We start from the raw sequence: 23,171 nt of genomic DNA on the forward strand, positions 1-23,171 counted from the left end.
GCTCTTCACTCCCCTGGTAATTCTCCCAAGTTCACAGCTAACCCAGGTGGCCACCAAGAGAACCAGGGTAGCGCTCGCCAACAGGAGCCGGAATAGTGGCATTCACAAGTAGGATTTCCGTTCCCTGGGGTTGGCCGGCTACATGGTGAAGAACCCAGGGGCCGGAGGACCAGTGAGGCTGTATCATTGGCCCCTGTCCTTGTCCCAAGAGTGTTCAGAGGGTGGGGCTGACACCCAGATGAGGAGCAGCCTTGCCTAGTAGAGACTGGCTTCAGGCTCAGGGCGGGGCTCCTTCTGATGCTGCCACTAGGGGGCAGTCAGGAGACCCTGGGCAGTCCCTTCTCTGGCTAAGAGCGCCACCTCCCCTCTCTGGCTGTGTTACCCCAGGGGGAAAAAGGATGTTTGTGAAACAAGTCGCATGTGACTGGCACACAGTAGGTGATTAGCACAATAAATGGTTGGCGCTGTTGCTTTTAATGGCAGCTAGGAAGCTGGACTAGTTCTTGCCCTAAGCCCTACATGTACTCCTCCTAGGAGATGCCTGCCACTGGCTTCATGTTGGCCAACTTAACAGCCGCTCCATGGACACGCACTGGGAATCTGTGTCCGGAACCATGGACCTCAAGGGGTGGAAGGACCAGTCACGGAACTGAGTGGGGGCAGAAGACAGGCCCGTCCAGGAGTGATTACAACGTGATGCCCAATAAACGTCACAGAAGCATGGACAAAATACAACAGATTACAGAGGTGGGTATGGGCAATGGGCGAGATAGGCAGGAGAGCTTAGAGGCAGGGGCTTTTTTAGTTTTTGTTTTTTAGGATTTTATTTATTTATTTGACAGAGTGCACACACAAGCAGAGGAAGGGGCAGAGGGAAAGGAAGAAGGAGATTCCCCATGCAGAGCAGGGAGCCCAAAGCAGGCTTGATCCCAGGACACTGGGATCATGACCTGAGCTGAAGGCAGACGCTTAGCTGACTGAGCCACCCAGGTGACCCACAGAGATAGGGTTTTAAAAGAGAAATACAGGGACCCCTGGGTGCTTCTGCGGTTGAACGTCTGCCTTCGGCTCAGGGTGTGATCCTGGGGTCCCGGGATCGAGTCCCACATTGGGCTCTCTGCATGAAGCCTGCTTCTCCCTTTGCCTCTCTCTGTGTATCTCTCATGAATAAATAAATAAAATCTGTAAAAATAAATAAAAGAGAAATACAAGTATGTTAGACAGGGTGTCCCAGGGTGGGGAGTCCAGGCCAGGAGGAATGAGCTGTGGCCACTCAGAGGACAACATGGGACTCGAGCGTCACAGGAGCAGTGGGGAGAGAGTGCAGCTGCTCCGGGAAGGGTCTGCCATTACCCTGAGGACAGTGGGGGATCACTGGGCGCTCTTCAGCAGGGACAGGGTAAGATGCAAATTTTAGACTCTCCAACAGCCTGGGCGAGGGTTGAGGCAAGGGGAAGAAGAAAACAGGGTGTGGGTTAAACATTTTCTTTGATTTCGATCTTTGATTTTGATCTTGAGATGCATTTCTGGGCAGCCAGACAAGCAAATCAGAAAGCGCTGTACAAATAGTAGTTATTGTAGGTGATACTACTGGCAATACACACGGTCTCAGAGACTCCCTCTGTGGCTGGGATGCAGCTCTGTCCAAATCTGTGGACTCGGGATTGAGGGGAACTGTGCTGTCCCTTCTCCCTAAGGCCCAGCAGGCCAGCTAGGGTGGTGGGCACCTGCCTGCCTGCCTGGAGGCCACAGGAGGACGGCCAGAGGGCAGGCTGGAAAAGTCATCAGGCAGGAGCCTGATGTTACAGCGCTGAATGAGGAACGCCTCTGCCACCCAGTCTTGGGGCCTGAGGGCGTGGCTGACCCCCAGACTATCCAGCATCTACTCCAACACCTGCAGGTGTAGGAGACACCACTGTAGGGTTGGCCTGGCCTGCCCTGCCCCGTGTTAGCCTCCCTCACCCCCTCCCACCTCTCTCTAACCACTCTTCCCCAACAGACTTCTTCAGCCCTGGCTCTACCCTCCAGAACTCTACAGGACAAGTTAAAGCCCCTTTTGCATGAGAAGCCTTCACTGTCTCCAAGTGATCCTGTCCTATGGGAGTGATGGTTGCCTGGCAACCTCCATGGGGTGGGCGTGGGGGAGCCTGCAGCCCCAAAGGGCTTAGGAACTTGGCAAAATTACCTTGCACCAGCCCCTCCTCGCTCTAGTATTTTGCATCGTGGCGAAACTGGGTTAACATAATATCAAGCAGAGCCTTGGCATTGGCTGGAGAATTCAGAGGATGGCGATCAGAGGGTGGATGAGGGAAGGAAGGGTGCAGGGGCTTGCCTTGTGCTCTGGGGAGGGGAGGAGGCATTACCTTCTTCTCCACCCACTGTGTAAAACACCTGCCACCCAGATCTGCCACCTTCTGGGCAGCAAACATTGTGCCAGTCCCTGAGGAGCCACGCAGAGCCTCCTGCTGAGCAGGCTGGCTCATTTTAGAAGTAGGAAAATATCATCAAAGAGCATCAGAAACATTAGCAGTGGGAGAGGCCTCCTCTGCATGAGAGCCTTCAGGGCAAACCAAGGGCTGGGACTGGTCCAAGGTCAAGGTCTTGTTCTAATCAGGAATGGTGGAGGATAAGAGTTTAGGGCTCTGGCCTTCAGGCCTCCACGCCACCCCCACTCCCACCCCAACACCAGCTATAGCAGGAGATGAGACTGTCTTATTCCATTCTGGGGCCCCAAGACTGAGAGAGCAGGTGCTCAGTGAAGGAATGACCTGGGTCCTGGGATCATGTACTCAGCTGTTACTTTGGATTCATTTTCCCTATAGAAAGCGATAAGGATAGGAGCATGGATCTGGAGTAGAATGGCGGGATCAGACTCCCAGCTCAGCCACTCACTGGCTGTGTGACTTTGGTCAAGTTACTTCACTGCTCTGTGCCTCAATTTTCTCATATTTAAAATAAGGCTGGTATAGCACGTGCCTTAGAGGAATAAGGGTGAGATGGATTCATGGGGAGTATGTGAAGCACTTAGAATGGTACCTGGCACACAGCATGTTCTTTTTAAGGGTTTGTGCCTATTATTTTTCCCTTCTTCTCATTTCCAGTGGGCGTCTTGCTCCTCCGCCTGAAGTCTGGGGTTCTTCCTTTCTCTCAGAAAAGCCTAAGCCTACAGACACAATATGCCAGGTGTCTGTGGGGAGGGAAGGACGAGGGCATTTGAGAAGCTGCCAGCAGGGAAGCAGGGGCCCTGGTTCGTGGTTCCCTAGAAGCGGCCCAGCCTTGACTCCAGGTCCTGCTGTGGGAGGTGGCCTGGCTTCCGAGGGAATGGCTGCATGGTGGGTACACCTGCGGAGGGCCCAGCCTCCCAAGCAAGAACAGAAACTGCAGAGGTCACCTGGGCTGGAATGAGGGGCTCACTGGCACCTGGGCCAAACTCTTGGCTGACTTGTCCTGCAGGGGAAAGGACCCATGTACCTGCCTGGGGACTGGAGGTAGGATGAAGCATGTGGGGGGGAAAAGACAGGCAGCGTTGCTTATAGACCTGAGCCTGGGCATCAGGATCAGACCCTGTGAACTTTGTAAACCAGAAGGGAGCATCGGGGAGCCCTTTTCTGTGGGTACGGGTGCCTGCTGGTCTGCCTATGCTACTACCTGGCTTGGCCTGTAGGCCCTCCATTGCCCAGGAAGCCTGGTAGCAAAAGAACACCACATGGGTTTCCCAGACGAATGAATAATTAACGCCGCCCCCCAGTCCCCTGCCAAAATACCTTGCTTCTGGGGCCTTCCCCACCTCGGCTGAGGGCGACTGCTTCTGTCATCCTTGACTACCTGGCATACCCTCTGTCTATTTCAAAATTCTGTGTCCTCTGGCTTCAAAACATGCCTTCAATACTCTCTTGCCCCCTGCGGCTCCCACCTCACTCCAGGCCCCTGTGGCCTCTCGTCTTGAGTTCCTCTGGAGGAACCCATCCCAGTACGTGCCTTTGACCCCTCCTGCCTGTTATCCACGCAGCAGCCAGAGCGAGCCAGCTGAAGGGGCAGGCACAGCATCTCCCCTCCTTGAAACCCTTCACTGGCTCCCTGTTTCACTCAGAGTCTAAGGCCAAAGCCCTTCCCCTGCCTTCAGGGCCTCCCTGGCCTGGCTTCAACATCTCAGGCCTGGTCCACCACCCCTTGCTGGGGTCCTGGAGGCTCCTGGAATGTGCCTCAGAGTCTCTGCCCTTGCCGCTCCCTGGGCTGGCTGCCACAGGCCATTCTCACCTTTTCCCGCCTCTGCCCACCCATCACCCCCTCAGCCAGGCCTCCCCTGACCATATTCCAGGGGCACCTGGGTGGCTCCGTTGGTTGGGCGTCTGCCTTTGGCTTGGGTCATGATCCTGGGGTCCTGGGATCCAGCCTCACATTGGGCTCCCTGCTCAGCGGGAAGCCTGCTTCTCCCTCTGCCCCTCCCCCTGCTTGTGCTCTCTCTTTCTCTTTCATGCTGTCTCTGTCTCTCTCTCAAATTAAAAAAAAAACAAAAAAAAAAAACTTAAAAAAACTCCAAAAAACAAAAAACCGTATTCCACCACAAGGAGCTGCTTGGCTTTTCTCCTTAGCCCTCGGGACCTCGCAGCTGGCTTGGTTTGTCCCCCCTACCCCCGCTCCCACCCCGGGCCGTGCCCATGTGCGTCGTATCTCCCCGTCTGGGTCACTGGTGCTCAGCATCCGGGGTGGCGGCGGGCCCGGGCGCCTGGAGAGCAGCTGGTGGGTGGCACCCACAGGCCGTACCTGTTTGATGGCGAGGTTGACCACCTCGTAGCGGCTCACGCGGCCCAGGGGCAGACAGAAGCTGTAGAGCGCGTGCAGGGCGGCGCAGAAGAAGCTGAGCAGGCCTATCTGCTTGCGGTGCTGCAGCCAGTGGTCCAGCCAGTCGGGGAAGCGGCGGTACTTGGTGCCGCGGTGCAGCTGCAGGGCGGCTGCCAGCACCCCGGGCAGGTACACCAGCGACAGCAGCACGTAGGCCACGCACGGCAGCGTCGTGTTGACCACGGACACGGGGAGCTTGTAGAACTTGCTCTTGCCATCGCGCACGTAGGGCTGCAGGACGTCCCGGACGAAGTTGTAGACATAGAAGAAGATGAAGAGCCCCAGGGCCAGGAGGGCAGGCACCTTCCAGCCTGGGAGGAGGCGCAGGGGCATGGCCTCCACCTCCCGGGCCGAGACCAGGGACCCCATGTCCATGGGCATGAAGCCCATGGCCTGTACCATCTCCGAGACGGCCCGCTTGGCTTCCGGATGGTCACTGCAGATGGGCACCTGGGGGGAGGTAGGGGGAAGCAGATGGGGTCACAGGGGTGGGCAAGGTCTCAGACAGTGGCTAGGCCAAACCCCTCACCAAGCGGTGGAGGAAGCTGAGGCCAGGGAACCCCAGAGCAGAAGGTGGCTCTGACTCCCAGGCAGGCTCTCCCCTCAGCCCGCTACAGCCTCCCAGGCCCTGGTCCAGCATGCCCGTAATGCAAAGAGAGGACCTGGGGCTCACCCGACAGGGAGTGTTTTGTCCAGTTCATTGCCATAGGCAACCACAAGCAATGAGCCCACCTAGGCAGCTCCCAGGAGCCCCAAGAATAGATGCTTTGAGAATGGTGGTCTGCTCTGGGGGTCACTCAGTAATTGGGCTTTGCATATGGCCCAGAACATGCAGTGGTGGGTGCAGTTCCATCCCTCAGGCCACAAGTGTCCTCTGCGATGGTGTCCCTTGGCCCCCTATGGCCCTCAGCCAACACAGAAGCCAGCCCCAGCCTCACAGCCCGCTGCTTCCCACCATGAGCTCCACGCAGGCATATTAGTCTCCTCAGATCTCTGGACACTGTGGCCTCACCCACGCTGCTATGGTCAGTCTGGTCCACCGACACTGACGGGGCACCTACTACGTGCTAGGCTTTAAGCACACAGTCCTTCAGCCTTGCCTCAAGTCCACAGGTGGGTACATCCCCATTTCTCAGGTGAGGAGATTGAGGTCCAGGAGCATCATTTCTCACCTCTGTACCTGTGCAGGTTGTCCCCATGGCCTGGGATGTCCTCCCCGCTCCCTGTACCTGACGATATGATAAGCTGACCTGGAAGTCAGCTCTGCCACTGGGCCCTCACACACTGGTCCCTGCCTGTCCACACACGGGAGTCCTATGACACAGGCTGTGGGACTTGGTGTGAGTCAGGTGGGTAACGTCAGGGAGCCTCAGTTTCCCACTCTGTGAAATGGAACTCGGCAGTGACGTGAGACGAACCTGGCACACCGAGGGCCCGCAACAAAAGTTAGTCATTTCCACTTATTGTTTTGACGGCCGCTGGTTGCCCCCACCAACACCCTGGTACCCACCTGCCTGTTCCCATCCCTAGGGCCGGACTGCAGGGTCCAGGCGGAGATGACATTGAAGGCCTTGACCACCGTGCAGGTGGGGAAGAGTGAAGCCAGGTACTCGGCGTTGGACTCGCGGCGCCGAAGATGCTCCTGCTCCGTGGGGTTGCTCACGTCCACGAGGATCTTGCCAGCTAGCTGGTCGCTGAGACCGCACAGGGAGGAGTAATGTTCCCGGAACATGGCCACGAAGATGACATCAGGGGAGTCCACTGCCTCCGCCTGGAAGGTCACTTGTGCAGCTGAGGGGAACAGCCCAGCCGTGCGTTTGGGGTTGCGGCTCCCCACAACCACGCTAAAGCCAGAGCCCAGCAAGCGTGTGACCAGGGAGCGGGCAAAGTCCCCGCTGCCCAGGACGCCGACTTTGGGGGCCTCGCTGGGGGCCTCGGCGAGGCTCCCATCACTGTCCACCAGCCGGCGGCTGATCAGCGGCTTGTCCATCTCTCCTGACATCTGAGTGGCTGGAAAGAAAACAGGAACTTGATCATTGGAGAGCTCCCAGACTGTCCTTCATACCACCTTCCTCTTTCTTGTCCACTGTAACCACATGGTGGCCCAACATGAGTTGACCTCCATGAGTGTTGGCATGTGCCAGCACAGGGGGGCTAAGCTGAGTGAGACCTAGCGCCCCAGGAAGAGGGGGAAGGACCTCTGCCCTCCACCCTCTGTCCTTTGTCCTGAATTATGTCCTTGGGACAAATTTGCAAGAGTGCTGAGAAAGAAGTGTATGGAACCTTCATGATGAGTGCTATGTGGTGCCATACTTCTTGTCAAAGGTGTGTGTCATAGATGGATGGTGGTACTGCCAGCAGTCACTCTGACCTTCTCACCATTGGGTGTTATTTGGTTACCAGGAAGGGTGATGTGTGCCTGTGCTTGGTCACCTTGTGCATTTGGGGAAGGTACTTCTGTACTCTTCCTTTAGTAGACGATGAGCAGCTTGAAGGCAAGGACTTTTTTTTTTTTAATTTTATTTATTTATTTGAGAGAGAGAGAGAGAGAGAGCATGAGTGAGGACAGGGGCAGAGGAAGAGAGAGAAGCAGACTCCCAGCTGAGCAGGGAGCCCAACACGGTGCTCAATCCCAGGATCCTGGGATCATGACCTGAGCTGAAGGCAGATGTTTAACTGACTGACCACCCAGGCACCCCACAGGGACCTCATCTTATTTGACTTTGGGTCTCACCATTTGTCACAGGGCCTAGAACACCACTGGTGTTCAATGTTTGCTTAGTGAATGAAGGAACACTGATGCCCTATTCTATGAGGGTAGGGTTGGAGTGGGACATGACAGTGAGTAGGACCCTGAGATTGGGTGGGTGCCCTGGGATCTCCTTTACTGAGCCTAACATAGGAGCAAACATGGTGGAAAACCTGGGCTTAGGCCAGGAGTTCAGAGTGAACTTGGATGGAAAAAATTCTGCTGGCCTTGTTAGTAGCTTTGAACTGAAATTTGCCATTTCCTTCAAGTATGAATGTAAGCAGAAGACCATAAAAGTACTGGTAGTCAACACAATAGTACTGGTAGTCAGTGCTGATCATATCACAAGTTTAATTGTGAAACAGTTCTTCAAATGCTATTTAAACTTATCACTCACTTAAAATTATGGTAGAGGGAACCCTGGGTGGCTCAGTGGTTTAGTGCCTGCCTTTGGTCCGGGGCACGATCCTGGAGTCCCAGGATCGAGTCCCATATCAGGCTCCCTGCATGGAGCCTTCTTCTTCCTCTGCCTGTGTCTCTGCCTCTCTCTGTGTCTCTCATGAATAAATAAATAAAATCTTTTTAAAAAATTATGGTAGATAGGATAAATATATAATAAATATATAAACCAAACATTAACAGATGTGAAGAGAGAGATGGCAACACAGTAACATAGGGGACTTCTCTGCCCAGCTCTCAACAATGGATGGATCATCCAGACAGAAGATCAGCACAAAAACACTGGACTTGAACTATACTTGAGACCAAACAAACCTAACAGACACAGAACATCCGATCCAACGGCAGCAGAATACAGGTTCTCCTTATGCATCCACAGAACATCCTCCAGGATAGATCGTATGTTAAGTCATAAAATAAGCCTTACAAATTTAAGATTGAAGTTATATAAAGTATCTTTTCTGACCATAATGGCATAGAACTGGAATACGGGAAAATTCACAGATATGTGGAAATTAAGTAATACATTTTTATTTCTTCTCAAATTTTTATTTAAATTTTAGTGAGTCATCATAAAGTGCAATATTGGTTTCAGGAGTAGAATTCAGTGATTCATCACTTACGTACAACACCCAGTGCTCATTATGACAAGTGCCCTCCTTAATACCCATCACCCATCTAGTTCATCCCCCACCCACGTTTCTCCAGCAACTGTCAGTTTATTCATTATCTTTAAGAGTTGAGTCTCTTATGGTTTGTTTCCCTCTCTCTCTCTTTTTTCCCCTTCCCCACCCCCCTCCCATGTGTTCATCTGTTTTGTTTCTTAAATTCTATATATGTGTGAAATAGCTTGGTATTTATCTTTCTCTGACTGACTTATTTTGCTTAGCATAATACATTCTGGCTCCTAAAACAGACACATAGTTCAATGGAACAGAATGGAAAATCCAGAAGTGGGCTCACAACTCAATGGTTAACTAATCTTTGACAAAGCAGGAAAGAATATTCAATGGAAAAAAGACAGTCTCTTCAACAAATGGCTTTGGGGTCACTGGAAAATGCATGCAGAAAAATGAAACTGGACCATTTCCTCACACCATACACAAACATGAATTCAACATGGATGAAAGACCTAAATGTGAGATAGGAATCCATCAAAACCCTAGAGGAGAATGCACGTAGCAACCTCTCTGACCTCAGCTGGAGCAACTTCTTAGACATATCTCTAAAGGCAAGGGAAACAGAAGCAAAAATGAACTACCGGGATTTCATCAAGATAAAAGGCTTCTGCACAGCAAAGGAAATAGTCAACAAAACTAAAAGGCAGCCTACGGAATGGGAGAAGACATTTGCAAATGACATATTTGATAAAGAGTTAGTATCCAAAATCCATAAAGAACTTATTAAACTCAATACCCAAAAAAGTAACACTCTTGGACAACCATTGAGCCAAAGAAGAAATCAAAAGGGAAAACCAAAAAATAAAAAATCTTAGAAAGTAAGTGGAAATGGAAAACTCAACATACCAAAACTTATGGGATATAGGAAAAGCAGCTCTAAGAGGGATGTTTATAGCTTAATGCCTACCTTATAAAAAAGGATAAATCTCAAACAACATACCTTTACACCTCAACTAGAAACAGAACAAGTCAAAGTTCTAGCAGAAGGAAGGAAATAACATATATCAGTGTAGAAACAAATGAAATGGAGGCTAAAAAAAAATATAAAAGATCAATGAAACTAAGACCTGTGTTTTTAAAGATAAACAAAATTGACAAAACTTTAGCTAGACTAAGAAAAAATAGACTCCAAATAAAAAATGAAAGGTAAAATACCACAGAAATACTAAAGATCATAAGAGACAGCTATGAATATTTATATGGCAACAAATTGGACAACCCAGAGAAAATGGATAAATTCCTAAGAACTTAAAATCTACCAAGACTGAATCATGAAGAAATAGAAAATCTGAACAAGCCAATAATGAGTAAGGTGACTGAATCAGTAATAAGAAATCTTCCACCAAACATTTCAAGATTTAATGCTAGCCTCTCTCCAACTGTTCCAAAAAATCAAAGGAAGGGAACACTTTCAGCCTCATTTTATGAGGTTAGTGTTACCCTGATACCAAAGCCAGATAAGGACACTACACGAAAAGAAAATTACAGGCTAATATCCTTAATGAACACAGATGAAAAAATCTTTGACAAACTACTACCAAACTAAATTCAACAGCACATTAAAAAGATTCTATACCATGATCAAGTGAGATTCATTCCTGGGATGCAAAGATGGTTCAACATACACAAACCAATAAATAAAAGAGATGCACATCAACAGAATGAGGGATGAAAATCATGTGATCATATCAACCCATGAAAAAAAAGCATTTGACAAAACTAAACAGACTTTCATGATAGAAACTCAAAAATATTGATATTGAAGGAGTATACTCCACACAATAAAGATCATATATGGCAACCCCACACCTAACATCATACTCAATGGTGAGAAGTGGAAAGCTTTTCTTCTAGGATCAGGAACAAGACAAGGATGTCCCTCTTGCCACTTCTATTCAACATAGTACAAGTCGTCTTAGCCAGAGCTGTTACACAGGAAAAAGGAAGAAAAGGCATACACAATAAAAAGGAAAATGTAAAATTTATGTTTGCAGATGATATGATCTCACATATAGAAAACTCTAAAGACCCCACCAAAAAAACCCCAAACCACATCTGTTAAAACTAAGAAACTAATTCAGTAAAGTTGCAAGATACAAAACCAACATACAAAAATCAGTTGTGTTTCTAAGCACTGAAGATGAACTATCCGAAAAAGAAATTAAGACAATCCCATTTACAGTACCATTGAAAAGAATAAAATATTTACAAATAAATTTAGCTAAAAAGGTGAAAGAGCTGTATACTGAGAACTATAAAACACTGATGAAAGAAATTCAAGTACTTAATTCACAAATAATAGAAAGATATCCCATGTTCATGGATTGAAAGAATTAATGTTAAGATATCCATAGTACCCAAAATGATCTATAGATTTAAAAACAATCTCTAACAAAATTCCAATGGCATTTTGCACAGATATAGAAAAATAATCCTAAGATTTGTATCAAACTGCAGAAGACCCCAAATAGCTAAAGCAATCTTGAGCAGAAGAACAAAGCTGGAGTAATCACACTTCCTGATTTCAAATTATATTACAGAGCTACAGTAATCAAAACAGTACAGTATTGGCATAAAAATAGGCCAATGGAATGAAATAGTCCAGAAATAAACCCATGCATATAAGATCAACTAATCTTCAACGGGAGTGCCAAGAATACTCAATAGGGAAAGGACAGTCTCTTCAATAAATGGTGCTGGGAAAACTAGATATACTCATGCAAAAGAGTGAAACTGGACCCTTATCTCACACCAGGCACAAAAACCAAACTGAAATGGATTAAAGACTTACTCAAAAAGAATGTAAAACCTGAAACTGTATAACTCCTAGAAGAAAACATGGGGAAAAGCTTGTCATGGGTCTAGGCAATGATTTTTTTGTTTGTTTTTTGATTTGACACCAAATGCTCAGGCAACAAAAGTAAAAACAAGTAAGTGGACTACATCAAACTAAAACGGTTTTGAACAGGGCAGCCCCGGTGGCTCAGCGGTTTAGCGCCGCCTTCAGCCCAGGGCTGTGATCCTGGAGACCCGGGACTGAGTCCCATGTTGGGCTCCCTGTGTGGAGCCTGCTTCTCCCTCTGCCTGTGTCTCTGCCTCTCTCTGTGTGTCTCTCATGAATAAATAAATAAAATCTTTAAAAAAAAAAGGTTTTGAACAGTAAAGGATACAATAAACAAAATGAAAAGGCAACCTATTGAATGGAATAAAATAGTTGTAAACCATCTATCCAATAAAGGATTAATTTCCAAAATATGTAAAGGACTCCCTAACTCATACAACTCAATAGTAAACAAATCAAGACAATCCCCCCAAAATAAATAATTCCATTAAAAAATGGGCAAAGGATCTGAATAAACATTTCTCCAAAGACGACATACAAATGGCCAACAAGTATATGAAAAGATGCTCAACATCACTAATCATTAGGGAAATGTAAATCTAAGCCACAGTGATATATCTTCTCAAACCTGTTACGATGGCTATTATCAAAAAATCAAAAGATAATAAGTGTTGGAGAGGATGTGGAGAAAAGAGGAAATATAAATTGGTGCAGCTATTATAGAAAACAGCATGAAGACTCCTCAAAATATTAAAAATAGAAATACCTCATGATCCAGCAATCCATCTTCTGGGTATGTATCCAAAGGAAACAGAACCACCATCTTATGGATATACTCAGTGGAGAAGGGGTAAGAACCACTGCTACAATCAATGGAGCAGTAGGAATGGCTTCTCACCCCCTCTTCCCACTTTCCACAGCAGCCTCTCAGGTGAGAGCTGTGTGTATGTGTGTATGGTGGGTTCAGGGTCTAATGCAAGGGGGACCAGGGGAGCAGGAGGCTGTTCCCCAGCTCTGTCACAGACCAGTTGTGTCCTTGGAAAAGCCCCTGTGCCTCTCTGGGTCCCCAGCTTCCACCCTTGTAAACGCAGGTCATGACCTCAGCTCTAAGATGACATATGATACAATCTTAAAAGGTTTTGAAAACTGTGACCGGACATTGGACAAGGCAGCAACATGCCCACCATGTACTGGACACTGCTCTAAAGCCTTTCCACAAGGGACAGTCATTTAGGCTTCACGGGACCCCACGATGTAGGTCCCATTATTATCTCCAACTTAAAGGGGAGGAAACTGAGCTCACAGAGGTTGAGGACCTTGCTCCAGGTGGCACAGAGGGTCATGGGGAAAGTAGAATGGGGTGCAGGTCTGTCAGCCTCAGCAGCTGAGCTTCACCAACAGTCTTACTGCCCAGACAGAAGACCTGCCCAGAGATTCCCCAGTGAGTGGCAGAGCCAGTGACCATGCAGCTGAGAAGGAGTCAGGGTAGAAGGGGATGCACTGACCATCCATTCCAAGAGTCAGGGGACACGTGTTGCACCCAGGACCCCCATCCTGCTCATGTGGGACTCGACTGAATGCTCTGATGGCAACAGTCCCTCCCTGCAAAATGGGAGAGCGTTTTCTGCCTGGTTTTGAGGACAAGGATATTTTTCCAAATGGTGATGCACTAGCCTTTGTAGATGGAAGTGGGGCTCCGGATGATCCCTAGAGTACAGACCTGGAGTCGTGCATCCACGGAAGGCTGCCCTGGGCACCCAACTTGGCCTGGTTTCTAATTCTGACTACTACTTGCTAGCTGTGGCTGTGGTGCCTCAGTCTCCCCAGCTATAAAAGGGAGACGATCATAGCACCTTCCTTAAGGGGAGATTATAGGAATAAGTCTCTCTCTCTATATATAAAGCACTTAGAGCAGCTCGGCACTCGGCAGGTGTCAGTCAAACCTAAGCAAATAAGCGGTGCCAGCACTTTACCAGTGGCAGGGACAAGGCAAAGGGAAGATGCAGAAGCCCCTGCCAACCCTCTTTAGCCCTGGGAAAACGGAGAGAGTCAGGACAGGGGCTGTGCTGGTGGCCTGGGGCTGCCAGGCCTCCATGGTGGATTTGGGCTGAGATGAATATAAACTCCCCCCACTGGGACCCCAGTATCCTTGTGGTCAGTCAAGGCTGGGACAGATACACAGGGGCCTTTCTGGGTAACTGCATCAGCCACCTGGAGACACCAACTCTGGGGTTAGTCTTGCATTTATAGGGAGACACGGAAGCCATCAGACCACCTTCTCCATGTCTGTTAGCAATTTGGAAGGTCCCAAGTAGGTCCCTCCTGGCCAGAAGCCTCTCCTTTGCTCTCTCCTCCCTTCCTCCCATCACTGCAGTAACTGCCAGGTGCTAAGAGAATAAAGATGAGAAAGACGTGGCCCCCACTCCTGGATGGTTTACAATCGTGTGTATGTTTGCATGTAACATGCTGGGGACACCTTAGCTAGGACATGTCCACCCATAACTGGACACAGAGCACCAGGGGATGGAGCCCAGGAATAGACACCAGGGAAGGCTTTGTGGCACATGTGGCATCAGCTGGCTCTTAAAGATGCCCCCACCAACTGAGCCATAGGGAGGGAGTCAGTGACACCTAGACTTTGAATCTTGTCCACCTTCAACCCCAGACTGAGCATCCCAAGGTGGAGGCAGGGGAGGACTTATTTGGGGCTGGCTCCCAAGAGGCTCTTTGCTCAGAACCTGACTCAGTACTGGCTTCCCTTCAGGGAGCCGCAGGCAGCGACTGAGAGGACCTGGGCTGGGCCTGGAACTGGCTATGGGACACAGGAGCGTCGCTGAGCCTCTCTGGGCGGCTTCTCTAATCCAGCTGCTGTACCAAATCACCTGCGAGCTCCTGCAGCCCCAGCGGCCTCCCAGTGTGGGTTTTTTTTTTTTTTTTTTTAAGATTTAATTTATTGGGGATCCCTGGGTGGCTCAGCGGTTTGGCGCCTGCCTTCGGCCCAGGGCATGATCCTGGAGTCCCAGGATCGAGTCCCACATCGGGCTCCCTGCATGGAGCCTGCTTCTCCCTCTGCCTGTGTCTCTGCCTCTCTCTCTATGTCTATCATAAATAAATAAATCTTAAAAAAAAAGATTTCATTTATTTATTCATGAGAGACAGAGAGAAAGAGAGAGAGGCAGAGACACAGGCAGAGGGAGAAGCAGGCTCCATGCAGGAAGCCCGATGTGGGACTCGATCCCGGGACTCTAGGATCTCGCCCTGGGCCGAAGGCAGGCGCCAAACCGCTGAGCCACCCAGGGATCCCCGGCCTCCCAGTGTGCTAATGGTCCCACACCCAGGGGACTGCTTTCAGCCATAGGCCAAATGGAAATTAAGCACAAAGCACCCTGAAGTGCTTCTTGCCATCAAGATTCGGTCCCGGGACAGGAAAATGCTAGGTTATAATGCCACCTTGTGAGACCCCCATCCCAGGGGCAGCTCCTTCTTCTACAGTTTTGATGGCAGGGACAGAGCCACCAGGCCAAGAGGGGGTGCTGGGGTCAAATCAGGGCCCTGCGTCACTTACTGGGCATGCCTCAGGCCCCCTCCTTTATATATATATATTTTTTAAAGACTGTATTTACTTGAGAGAAGGAGAGGGTACAGAGGGAGACGGAGAGGGAGAAGCAGACTCCCTGCTGAGCAGGGAGCCCGATGCGGGGCTCAATCCCGGTACTCCGGGATCACGACCTGAGCCAAAAGCAGATGCTTAACCGGCTGAGCCACCTGGGAGCCCCAGTCCCCTTCCTTAAAATGGGGACACTACTTGTACTTTCCCACAAGGGTTGCTCTGAGGAGGAAATGAGGTCCTACGTGCAGGAGCTCAGAGCCAGGTTTTCTGACGGATGCCTGTGCCTCTGTGTATCGGTGCACAAGTGTATGAAACCGTTCTCTGGGTGCTTCATGGGCCAGGGTCGCCTCTCAAAATTCTGCCCTCCCAGGGCCCAGCACAAGGTCTGCTGCTGGCATGAAGGCCAGAGAAGGGAGGACAGGTGGCACAAGTTCTAGAGGCCCTGGGGGGCCCAGGAGCCCCTGCTGCCTGTCCACATGGCCTAAAGGTGAGACAGTGACTGATCCAGGCTGGGCCCTGGCTTCTGGTTGTTTGGGTTGTTCTATTTACAGACCTGGACGGTGGAGGAGGGTGTGGATCAAATTACAGCTGGAGTCCGAGTGGCAGGCTGGGCCCCGCAGGCCACACACAGACCTGCCCACCTGCCCCCACCCTCGGACCAAGCTGCGGACAAAACAGCACTGAGGCTAGTGGGGCAGGAACTGGCACAAACCACAGGTCCTGGTCCTCTCTGGGTGTTTGCCCAGGCTTGCCTGGGCCCTCCCACTTCCCAGCAAGGTCATGACACGGGCTGTGTTCGTGGCTGGGAGCCATGTGGGGCCCACTGGCCGGCCTGTCCACTCCTGCCCGCTGCTACTCGCGTTCAGGCAGGCCACTAATGGTGGCCAGTCGCGACACAGATGGCTTTACAGCCTCTTCTGTGAGGGCAGCCGGCCACCAACCCTCAGACTCAAGTGGCTAGGGCAGTTGATGTCCGTGAAGGGGTCAGAGTAGAATCATAAGTGTGTGTGTGGGGTGGGGGGGCTGTGGCACATTGCAGCTGGATGGAGGAGGGGTGGCTTCCACCCCCTTCCCATGCAGAGGCTGACTTGCCCTAATATTTCTGGCCCTGCCTGGCCTTGGGGATGGAGAGAAGGCTCTACGGCAAAGCTCTTAGCCGCAAGTGGCCCATAGTTATCTTCTAACTTGAAGTTTTATCTAGTCGATAAAATTAAGTTGGGGCGGGGACACATTCCTATTACTGCTATTTTTATTTATAAGTTAAATTTATTTCAAATGTTGTAATTTGTGCTGTATAATGTTACACACAGAATAAATAGTCCATTAACATAAACATCAACGTAGATAAATGTTAAAGGATAAAGCTAAAATTTATAGAAGCTCTAAGTTTTCTTCCTGGCCCCAGGGAATGATCCTTTACAATCCCTGGGAGGTCCATACCCATCCTGGAGACCTGAGCCCAAAGGGACCAGTATCTGCCCAGCTTCCCTCATGAGACAGTTGGGGGCCAGATGTGCCTGGAGCCTTGCTCGGTGGTTGGGACTTCTCTGAGAGTCTTTGCCTGGTGGCTCCTGTGCTCAGTGAGCCTACCCTCCTGTCAGCTTTGGCAAGGTAGAGACTGCCATGTTCTGTTGCATGGCTGTAACCCTGAAACCCAGCCCCAGGCTGGGCACAGCATAGAGGTTTCATGGATATTTCCGACCACAGGCAAACATCCTGGATCTTCAGCTTCAAAACTTACTCTGTTTATTCTTGGGGACCAAAAATCCTTCCAAAATGCAGTGCATGTTTCAAGAGAAGCCGTCAGATCCTCACTGAAAACCTCAGCATCACCCCAAACTGCAAGAGGGGATGTCCTTGGGTCTTGCCCTTGTTTTTATAAGTTTATAGGTTTAAATCCTCCCTCATTGTGAGAACATTTATCACAGCTCTCTCTCTCTGCCTGCTTGCCTCTCAAAGCTCGCCCAGGTCCTGCTGTGGACAAGAAACACAGGCCACACACCACTGAGAAAGCACAAAGCCCACAGAATGGGAGATAAATTTTGCAAATCATTTATCTGATAAGGGGCTTTGCTCCCAGGTATATAAAGAACTCTTTGCTCAGTATTAAAACTCTCACAACTCAGTATTAAAAAGACAAATAACCTATATAAACATGAGCAAAGGATCTGAGTCGACATTTCTCCACAGAAAATACACAAGTCATCATGAAGAACACACAAAGATGCTCCACGTCATTAACCCCTCGGGGGAAACAAATTAAAATCATGACATGCAATTTTACAGTCACTTGGATGGCTTAATCCAAAAAGGCAGACAGAGTAAGTATCGGTGAGGATGTAGAGACGCTGGAACCCACATCCAACGTTGACGTAACAATGATATAAAATGTGTACCCACTGGGAAAGAGTCTGGAAGTTCCTCAAAATGTTGAACAGGGAGTTTAGTTTCTTTTTTTTTTTTTTTTAATTTTTATTTATTTATGATAGTCACAGAGAGAGAGAGGCAGAGACACAGGCAGAAGGAGAAGCAGGCTCCATGCACTGGGAACCCGATGTGGGATTCGATCCCGGGTCTCCGGGATCGTGCCCTGGGCCAAAGGCAGGCGCCAAACCGCTGCGCCACCCAGGGATCCCGGGAGTTTAGTTTCTATATGACGTAGCGATCCCACTCCTAGGTATACACCTGGAAGAACTGAAAACACATTGTCCACACAAAAACACACAAAAATGTGTACAGCAACATTTCTCGTAGCATTACTCATAATACCCCAAATGTAGAAACCACCCAACGTCCACCAACTGGTGAATGGGCAAACCAAATGTACTCTCTCCATACGATGCAGCATCGTTCAGCAACAAAGAGCAAGGAAGTGCCCCTACGGGGCCACAGCACCATGAATCTTGGAACTACTACGTTAAATGAAAGAAGCCAATCACAAAAGGCCACATGTTGTGTGACTCCATTTTTTCTGAAATGCCTGCAATAGGCAAGTCTACAAAAACAGAAAGTAGATTAGTGGTTGCCAAGAAGGGGGATGGCATGGTGGTGAGGGCAGGGGAAATGGAAAGTGCTCATTGGTACAGGGTTCTTTTCTGAGGTGAGGACACTATTCTAAAATGGACCGTGGTGATGGCCACACAACTCCATGAATATACTAAAGACCACTGGGTTGTATACTTTAAATGAGGGCGTTGTATGGTATGTGAATTACAGCTCAATAAAGTTGCTATTAAAGAAAAAAAAAAAGAAATTGTGGGATGCCTGAGTGGCTCAGCGGTTGAGTGTCTGCCTCCAGCTCAGGGTGTGATCCCGGGATCCTGGATCGAGTCCCACATCAGGCTCCTTGCATGGAGCCTGCTTCTCCCTCTGCCTGTGTCTCTGCCTCTCTCTGTGTGTCTCTCATGAATAAATAAATAAAATCTTGAAGAAAAGAAAAAAAAAAAAAAGAAATTGAGACAGCACCGCCTGATGTGTGAACGAAGAGTAAACGCTTTGGGTGAGAGTCCAAGGCCTCCTCATGAGCTTAAAGCATGGAACCTGTGACATCATCATTGGTGGCTCTAAATTATTCTCTAGCCTGTTTCCCATATATCTGAGTTTCTAAGCCACACGACCTCTAGAAAAGCGTGTAGTGTGTAGTCAACATGATTAACAACTGTTAAAGGGGAGATGGTACTAGAGGTTAGTCCTCCTCTTAGCTTCTGCATGGACTCTGCAGCTTTTGCTCATGCAGCTCCTGCCCTGCACTCCAGCCCAAGCAGACAGCCAAGGGCCTTGGTACACAGAATGCAAGGAAGGTGCTGGGGTATGAGGCCCACCCTTCCAGCTCCCAGGGCAGGTCAATGAACAAGGCAGAGGTGTTCCAATGAGAGGGGGTAAGGAAGCATCATCCACTACTCTCTCAAGTGGTAGAAGGTTTATATAAGGACATGCAGCTGGAAACCAGCACATAGCTGCTAATCTGCTAACATTAGGTCTGATTTGTTTCCCTTTCCCAACCAAACCCATCCCGTCCTTAATTAGGCAGAGGATCAGCCCGTGAGAGCCATCATGGTCATCGGGAGCTTGTCCGGCCAGGCTAGGCTGGTTCCTGAGTGCAGCCATCAGAACATGAGCTCGAAGACATCTGGATATTCCAAATTTATTGAGGTTTGGTAAACTGCAAGGTAGGCCAGTGAGAACACAGGCTTGGAGACAGCTGGGGTTAGATTTCAGCCCTACCCCTTATTAGTGGGGTGGCCTTAGCAAGTCACTTGACCTCTCTGAGCCTCGGTTTCCTTATCTGTATTGCAGAGTAATGTTACCTACTTAAATGAGATGTAGTAAGGATTATATAGGATCAGCAAAGTGCCCCGATCTGAGCCTGTTAAGTTCACTCCCTTTTCATTTTGTTCCTCTCTGTCTAGGACTTTTAAAAACCTTCTGTCTGTGTAAAGCAGAAATAGATGCACCTAAATCAATACATGGTACAGCAGAGAACTCTGCTGAATGGAGAAATTTAGTCTAAAATTTTCTAAAAATGTGCTCTGAGATAATGGCCTGGAGGAATGCACACATTTCCCACCAAGGCAATTGCAGGGAGAAACCTGTGGCTCTGTGGGGCTCGGGGAGTGAGGAGGAGAGGGGGCGGTGGAATGGGGATGAGGGAATAGTAGGATGAGGCTCGTGGTCAGGAGTGGGGCACCAGGGTGGTTTGGGACTGCACAGTGGGCCCTCTGAGCTCTCTATGGACTCTTAGTCCTAACATTCGGCTCCCTGTAAAGGATAATCCTCATGTCACTGGTGTCCCCAGGCCACCCTTCCTCACCAGGACCCCCAGCTCCTGGATAAACTCACACCAGCTGCCTCCCTGCCTCCACAGCCCTGAGAGCAGCCCCTTTCCCACTGACAGCATTGCTTTCTCTCCTGTCTGTCTTCTACCCAGACTCTAAGTTCCTCAGGTATGGGAATAGACCTAAACTTTTTGTAAGCCCAGCACTTGGCCTGGCACCAGACGCATATCAGGTCAAACCTGAGCCTCCCTGGGGTCATCTGGAGGGCTTGTTGAAACATACTGTTGGGCTCTAGCCCCAGAATTTCTGATGCTGCTGCTCCCAGGACCACACTTTGAAAACCACTGCGGGAAATGCTCGCAAAAGGTGCTGTGCGGGGGGTGGGGGGGGGGTGGGGGGGGGGACACGGTGCTGTGCGAGGGATGAACAACTCCAGACGTGACTTCTTTCCTGGGTTTTTACAGTCAGGCCCAGCTCTTCGCCTGCCTCTTCCCTAAGTCCTCCCCGCCCTCTGGGACCTCTGGTATCCATGCTCTCTCCCTCTGCTCCTCTCAGCCTCGGGGGTCAGATGAATGTGCCCCATCTCTGAATACCTCTTGGCAGCCCAGGGCTGGGTCCTTCCGGTGAGAAGGGGGTCGGGGCCATGGTGCTGTTGCTCCCTGAGCCCGTGAGGCAAACTCCCCAGGAGGTGCTCCCATGGCCCCTCCCCCTTCCCTCACATGTGTCACCAGGCCCGCTGCAGGCCAAGGGAAAAGAGAAGGGTAGCACTGGGCTGTCTCCACACAGATTCTGGGGACTCAGGAGTCCCCAACACCCTGACTTGGAACATCTTCCAAGAGGACCGAGTTTCCTGGATGGCCAGGGATTCATATGACCTGACTCTGCATCTGGGGCTCTTCTGCTACCACAGTCTGACAGCGAGGCCAGGAAGAAGTGTTCACTGGGCCAGTTCATCACCACTCGCTGCCAGCACAGCGCCAGGATGGTGGTCAGTGCCGGGGAGGAGGTGGAAGGGGAAGTCTCCGTGGTCAGCACCAAGGCCAGCGGCTTGAAGTAGGGAAGATGCTCAAGATGCTCAAGCCCTTAGGGTCCTTCCGCTGCACAACCCCAGAGGGGACCATTCACGCTGTAATCCACGTGAATAGCAAGCTCTGGAGTTGTGCAGTGCACACTCTGTACCGGGTTATGCAATAGCTGGTCCTACCAATCCTAGTCTGAAAAGTTTCCTCATTTGTTATTCCTTGAATACCTACTATGTACCCGGTAGGCATTCTGGCAACTACCCAGAAGATGGATCTATCCTCTTGGGGCTCTTTGGAGAAAGGCCAGCTACACCCTACGGTAAGGAGCTAAGTGCTCATGTGAGGGTCTGCCAGGTGCTGTGGGAGCCAGAGAGTGGCTTATCTCTGCCCAGTGAGCTCAGGGCGCTGGCATGTGGGGGCAGCCAGCTCCCTATGGCCTGGTTAATCCAGCCAGGCTGGAGGCTATCAGGTGGCAGCCACTGAATCTGTAGTCTCAGCGTCTGGGCTTGGGTGGCTTCTTGCTTTCTAGAGACACCTAGAGCTGCGAAGCCCCGGGCCAGATGGGTCTTGTGGGCTGTGGCTGCCCCTGACCCCCTCCCCTAGCCATGGTGTAGGTTTGCAGCATAAGGGATCAGAGCCCCCTTATTCCTAGGCAGAAGGAGGTGTGGGGGCAGGGAAAGCAGCAGAAGCAGCCAAGACAAACGAGGGCTGCTCCAGGGGCTTTTGCCAAGGAACTCAGCCTACCTCACTGGCAGGGTTCCTGGGCCTGCTTGGGGATGCATGCTTCCCCGGCTTTGCCCAGTTGATGGGCCACTTTTTCAAAGAAGCTTCTGAGAGGCCTCCCTGGACCCTTTGGGCTCCCAAGGACACTGAAAGTCAGCCTCCACTCTCCAAATGCTTGTGTGGGTAGGATCGTGCAATTACTTCCCACCCACCCACCTACCCACCAGGGGCTGGCTCCATGCAGATCTCTGACTTTTACAAGAATCCCTGAGAGCTCAAAGGCTGGTCCAGGCAGCCCTGGGAGCCCTCCTGATTTCTGCTTAGACCCTTAAAACAGAGAGGATCTCGCATTCTGGGCCTCACTTTGCATTTGGCATGTTACCATTGACTGCACATGCTGATTTGCTTTTCTGTTCATAGGGGCTTCTTCATACTCATTTCTAGGTGTCTAGCACCTAGCCTGGGGCCTGGCACCAACTAGGTACCCAATCAATTAATGTTTGAGGCTTGAGTAACCTACCTGCTAGTTTCTATGCCTAAGGGCAGAGCATACTTAGGAGTCCTGGCTGTTCTCCATGGAACCTTAGGGGCCCTCCTGTACCCAGTGGTGATTAAATACTACCAGGACTCTCTAGTCCCTTCCACAGCCTGATCATGTTGTTAGACCTGGCCAGGCATTTCACTATTTGCTAAACTTAATCACGTAGAAGACTTATGCACAGAGGAGTTTAAATGTTGAAAATAAACAGAAAAACACAAATAGACTCATGCAGCCCTGGCCAAAGTGGAAAATCAAACATCAGATGTGAGGCCTATCGGGGTACAGCCTGGTATGTGGGTGCCCAGAAGAGGGCTTCAGGGATGCTGGGTCAATGGCTCTAGGGCCCGCGGGCTCCTGAGCCTGAGGCAGAGTGGGTACAGGGAGGGTGGCAGACAATCATTCAAAATGGTCTGCCCGGGCTCCAGGAGGCTGGGAGGGGTGTCCAGGGGCAGGTGAGGCCCAGCTGTGGTCACCTGACTCAGACTGCATGCTTTGTCTCTGCCCCAGTCATGGATTCAATCTGTTTGCCTAGAAAGGCCCTTCCCCTCAAATGACAAAATTCAAGGTGCAGCAGAAAGGCTACCTTTTCTGTGAAGCCCTCACAGTACCTCCTCTTCCAGACAGAATCAATCCCTCCTCTGGTCCTCTTGGCTCTCTGCAGCACAGGTACCAGGATAGGACCAGCGAACAAAGGTGGGCACTGTCCATGAGAGGTCCAAGGGGTGGACAGTGGGGAGGTCCCTGACCCTCTCACCACCACCCTGCCCCATGTGCTGCTAATGTTGACATTAAAACTAATCCCCTTTGATATAAATAATTCACATTTCCCAGCCAGGTAAAATGAATAACAGCTTCTGTAAAACCTTTCTCATTGTATGAATGTGAAACAATCTAAGTAAAAAGCTGGCTGCTTGCTATGCAAAGAGAA

At 50.1% G+C, this 23,171-nt stretch overlaps 1 protein-coding gene across 3 annotated transcripts in view; it reads right to left on the reverse strand.

The window, feature by feature from the left end:
• The window catches only part of STEAP3 (STEAP3 metalloreductase), a 44,599-nt gene that overhangs the window by 13,193 nt on the left and 8,235 nt on the right, over nucleotides 1-23,171 (reverse strand). For all 3 annotated transcript variants that reach the window (XM_038564974.1, XM_038564975.1, XM_038564976.1), the window contains 2 exons: nucleotides 6,353-6,852; nucleotides 4,765-5,292 (listed from right to left, as the gene is read on the reverse strand). In XM_038564974.1, coding sequence (XP_038420902.1) covers nucleotides 4,765-5,292; nucleotides 6,353-6,844 — 1,020 coding nt within the window. In that variant the 5' untranslated portion in view covers nucleotides 6,845-6,852. The remainder of the gene's footprint in view (nucleotides 1-4,764; nucleotides 5,293-6,352; nucleotides 6,853-23,171) is intronic.

The sequence above is a fragment of the Canis lupus genome, chromosome 19 (assembly GCF_011100685.1).
Source record: "Canis lupus familiaris isolate Mischka breed German Shepherd chromosome 19, alternate assembly UU_Cfam_GSD_1.0, whole genome shotgun sequence".
Taxonomy (NCBI): Eukaryota; Metazoa; Chordata; class Mammalia; order Carnivora; family Canidae; genus Canis; species Canis lupus.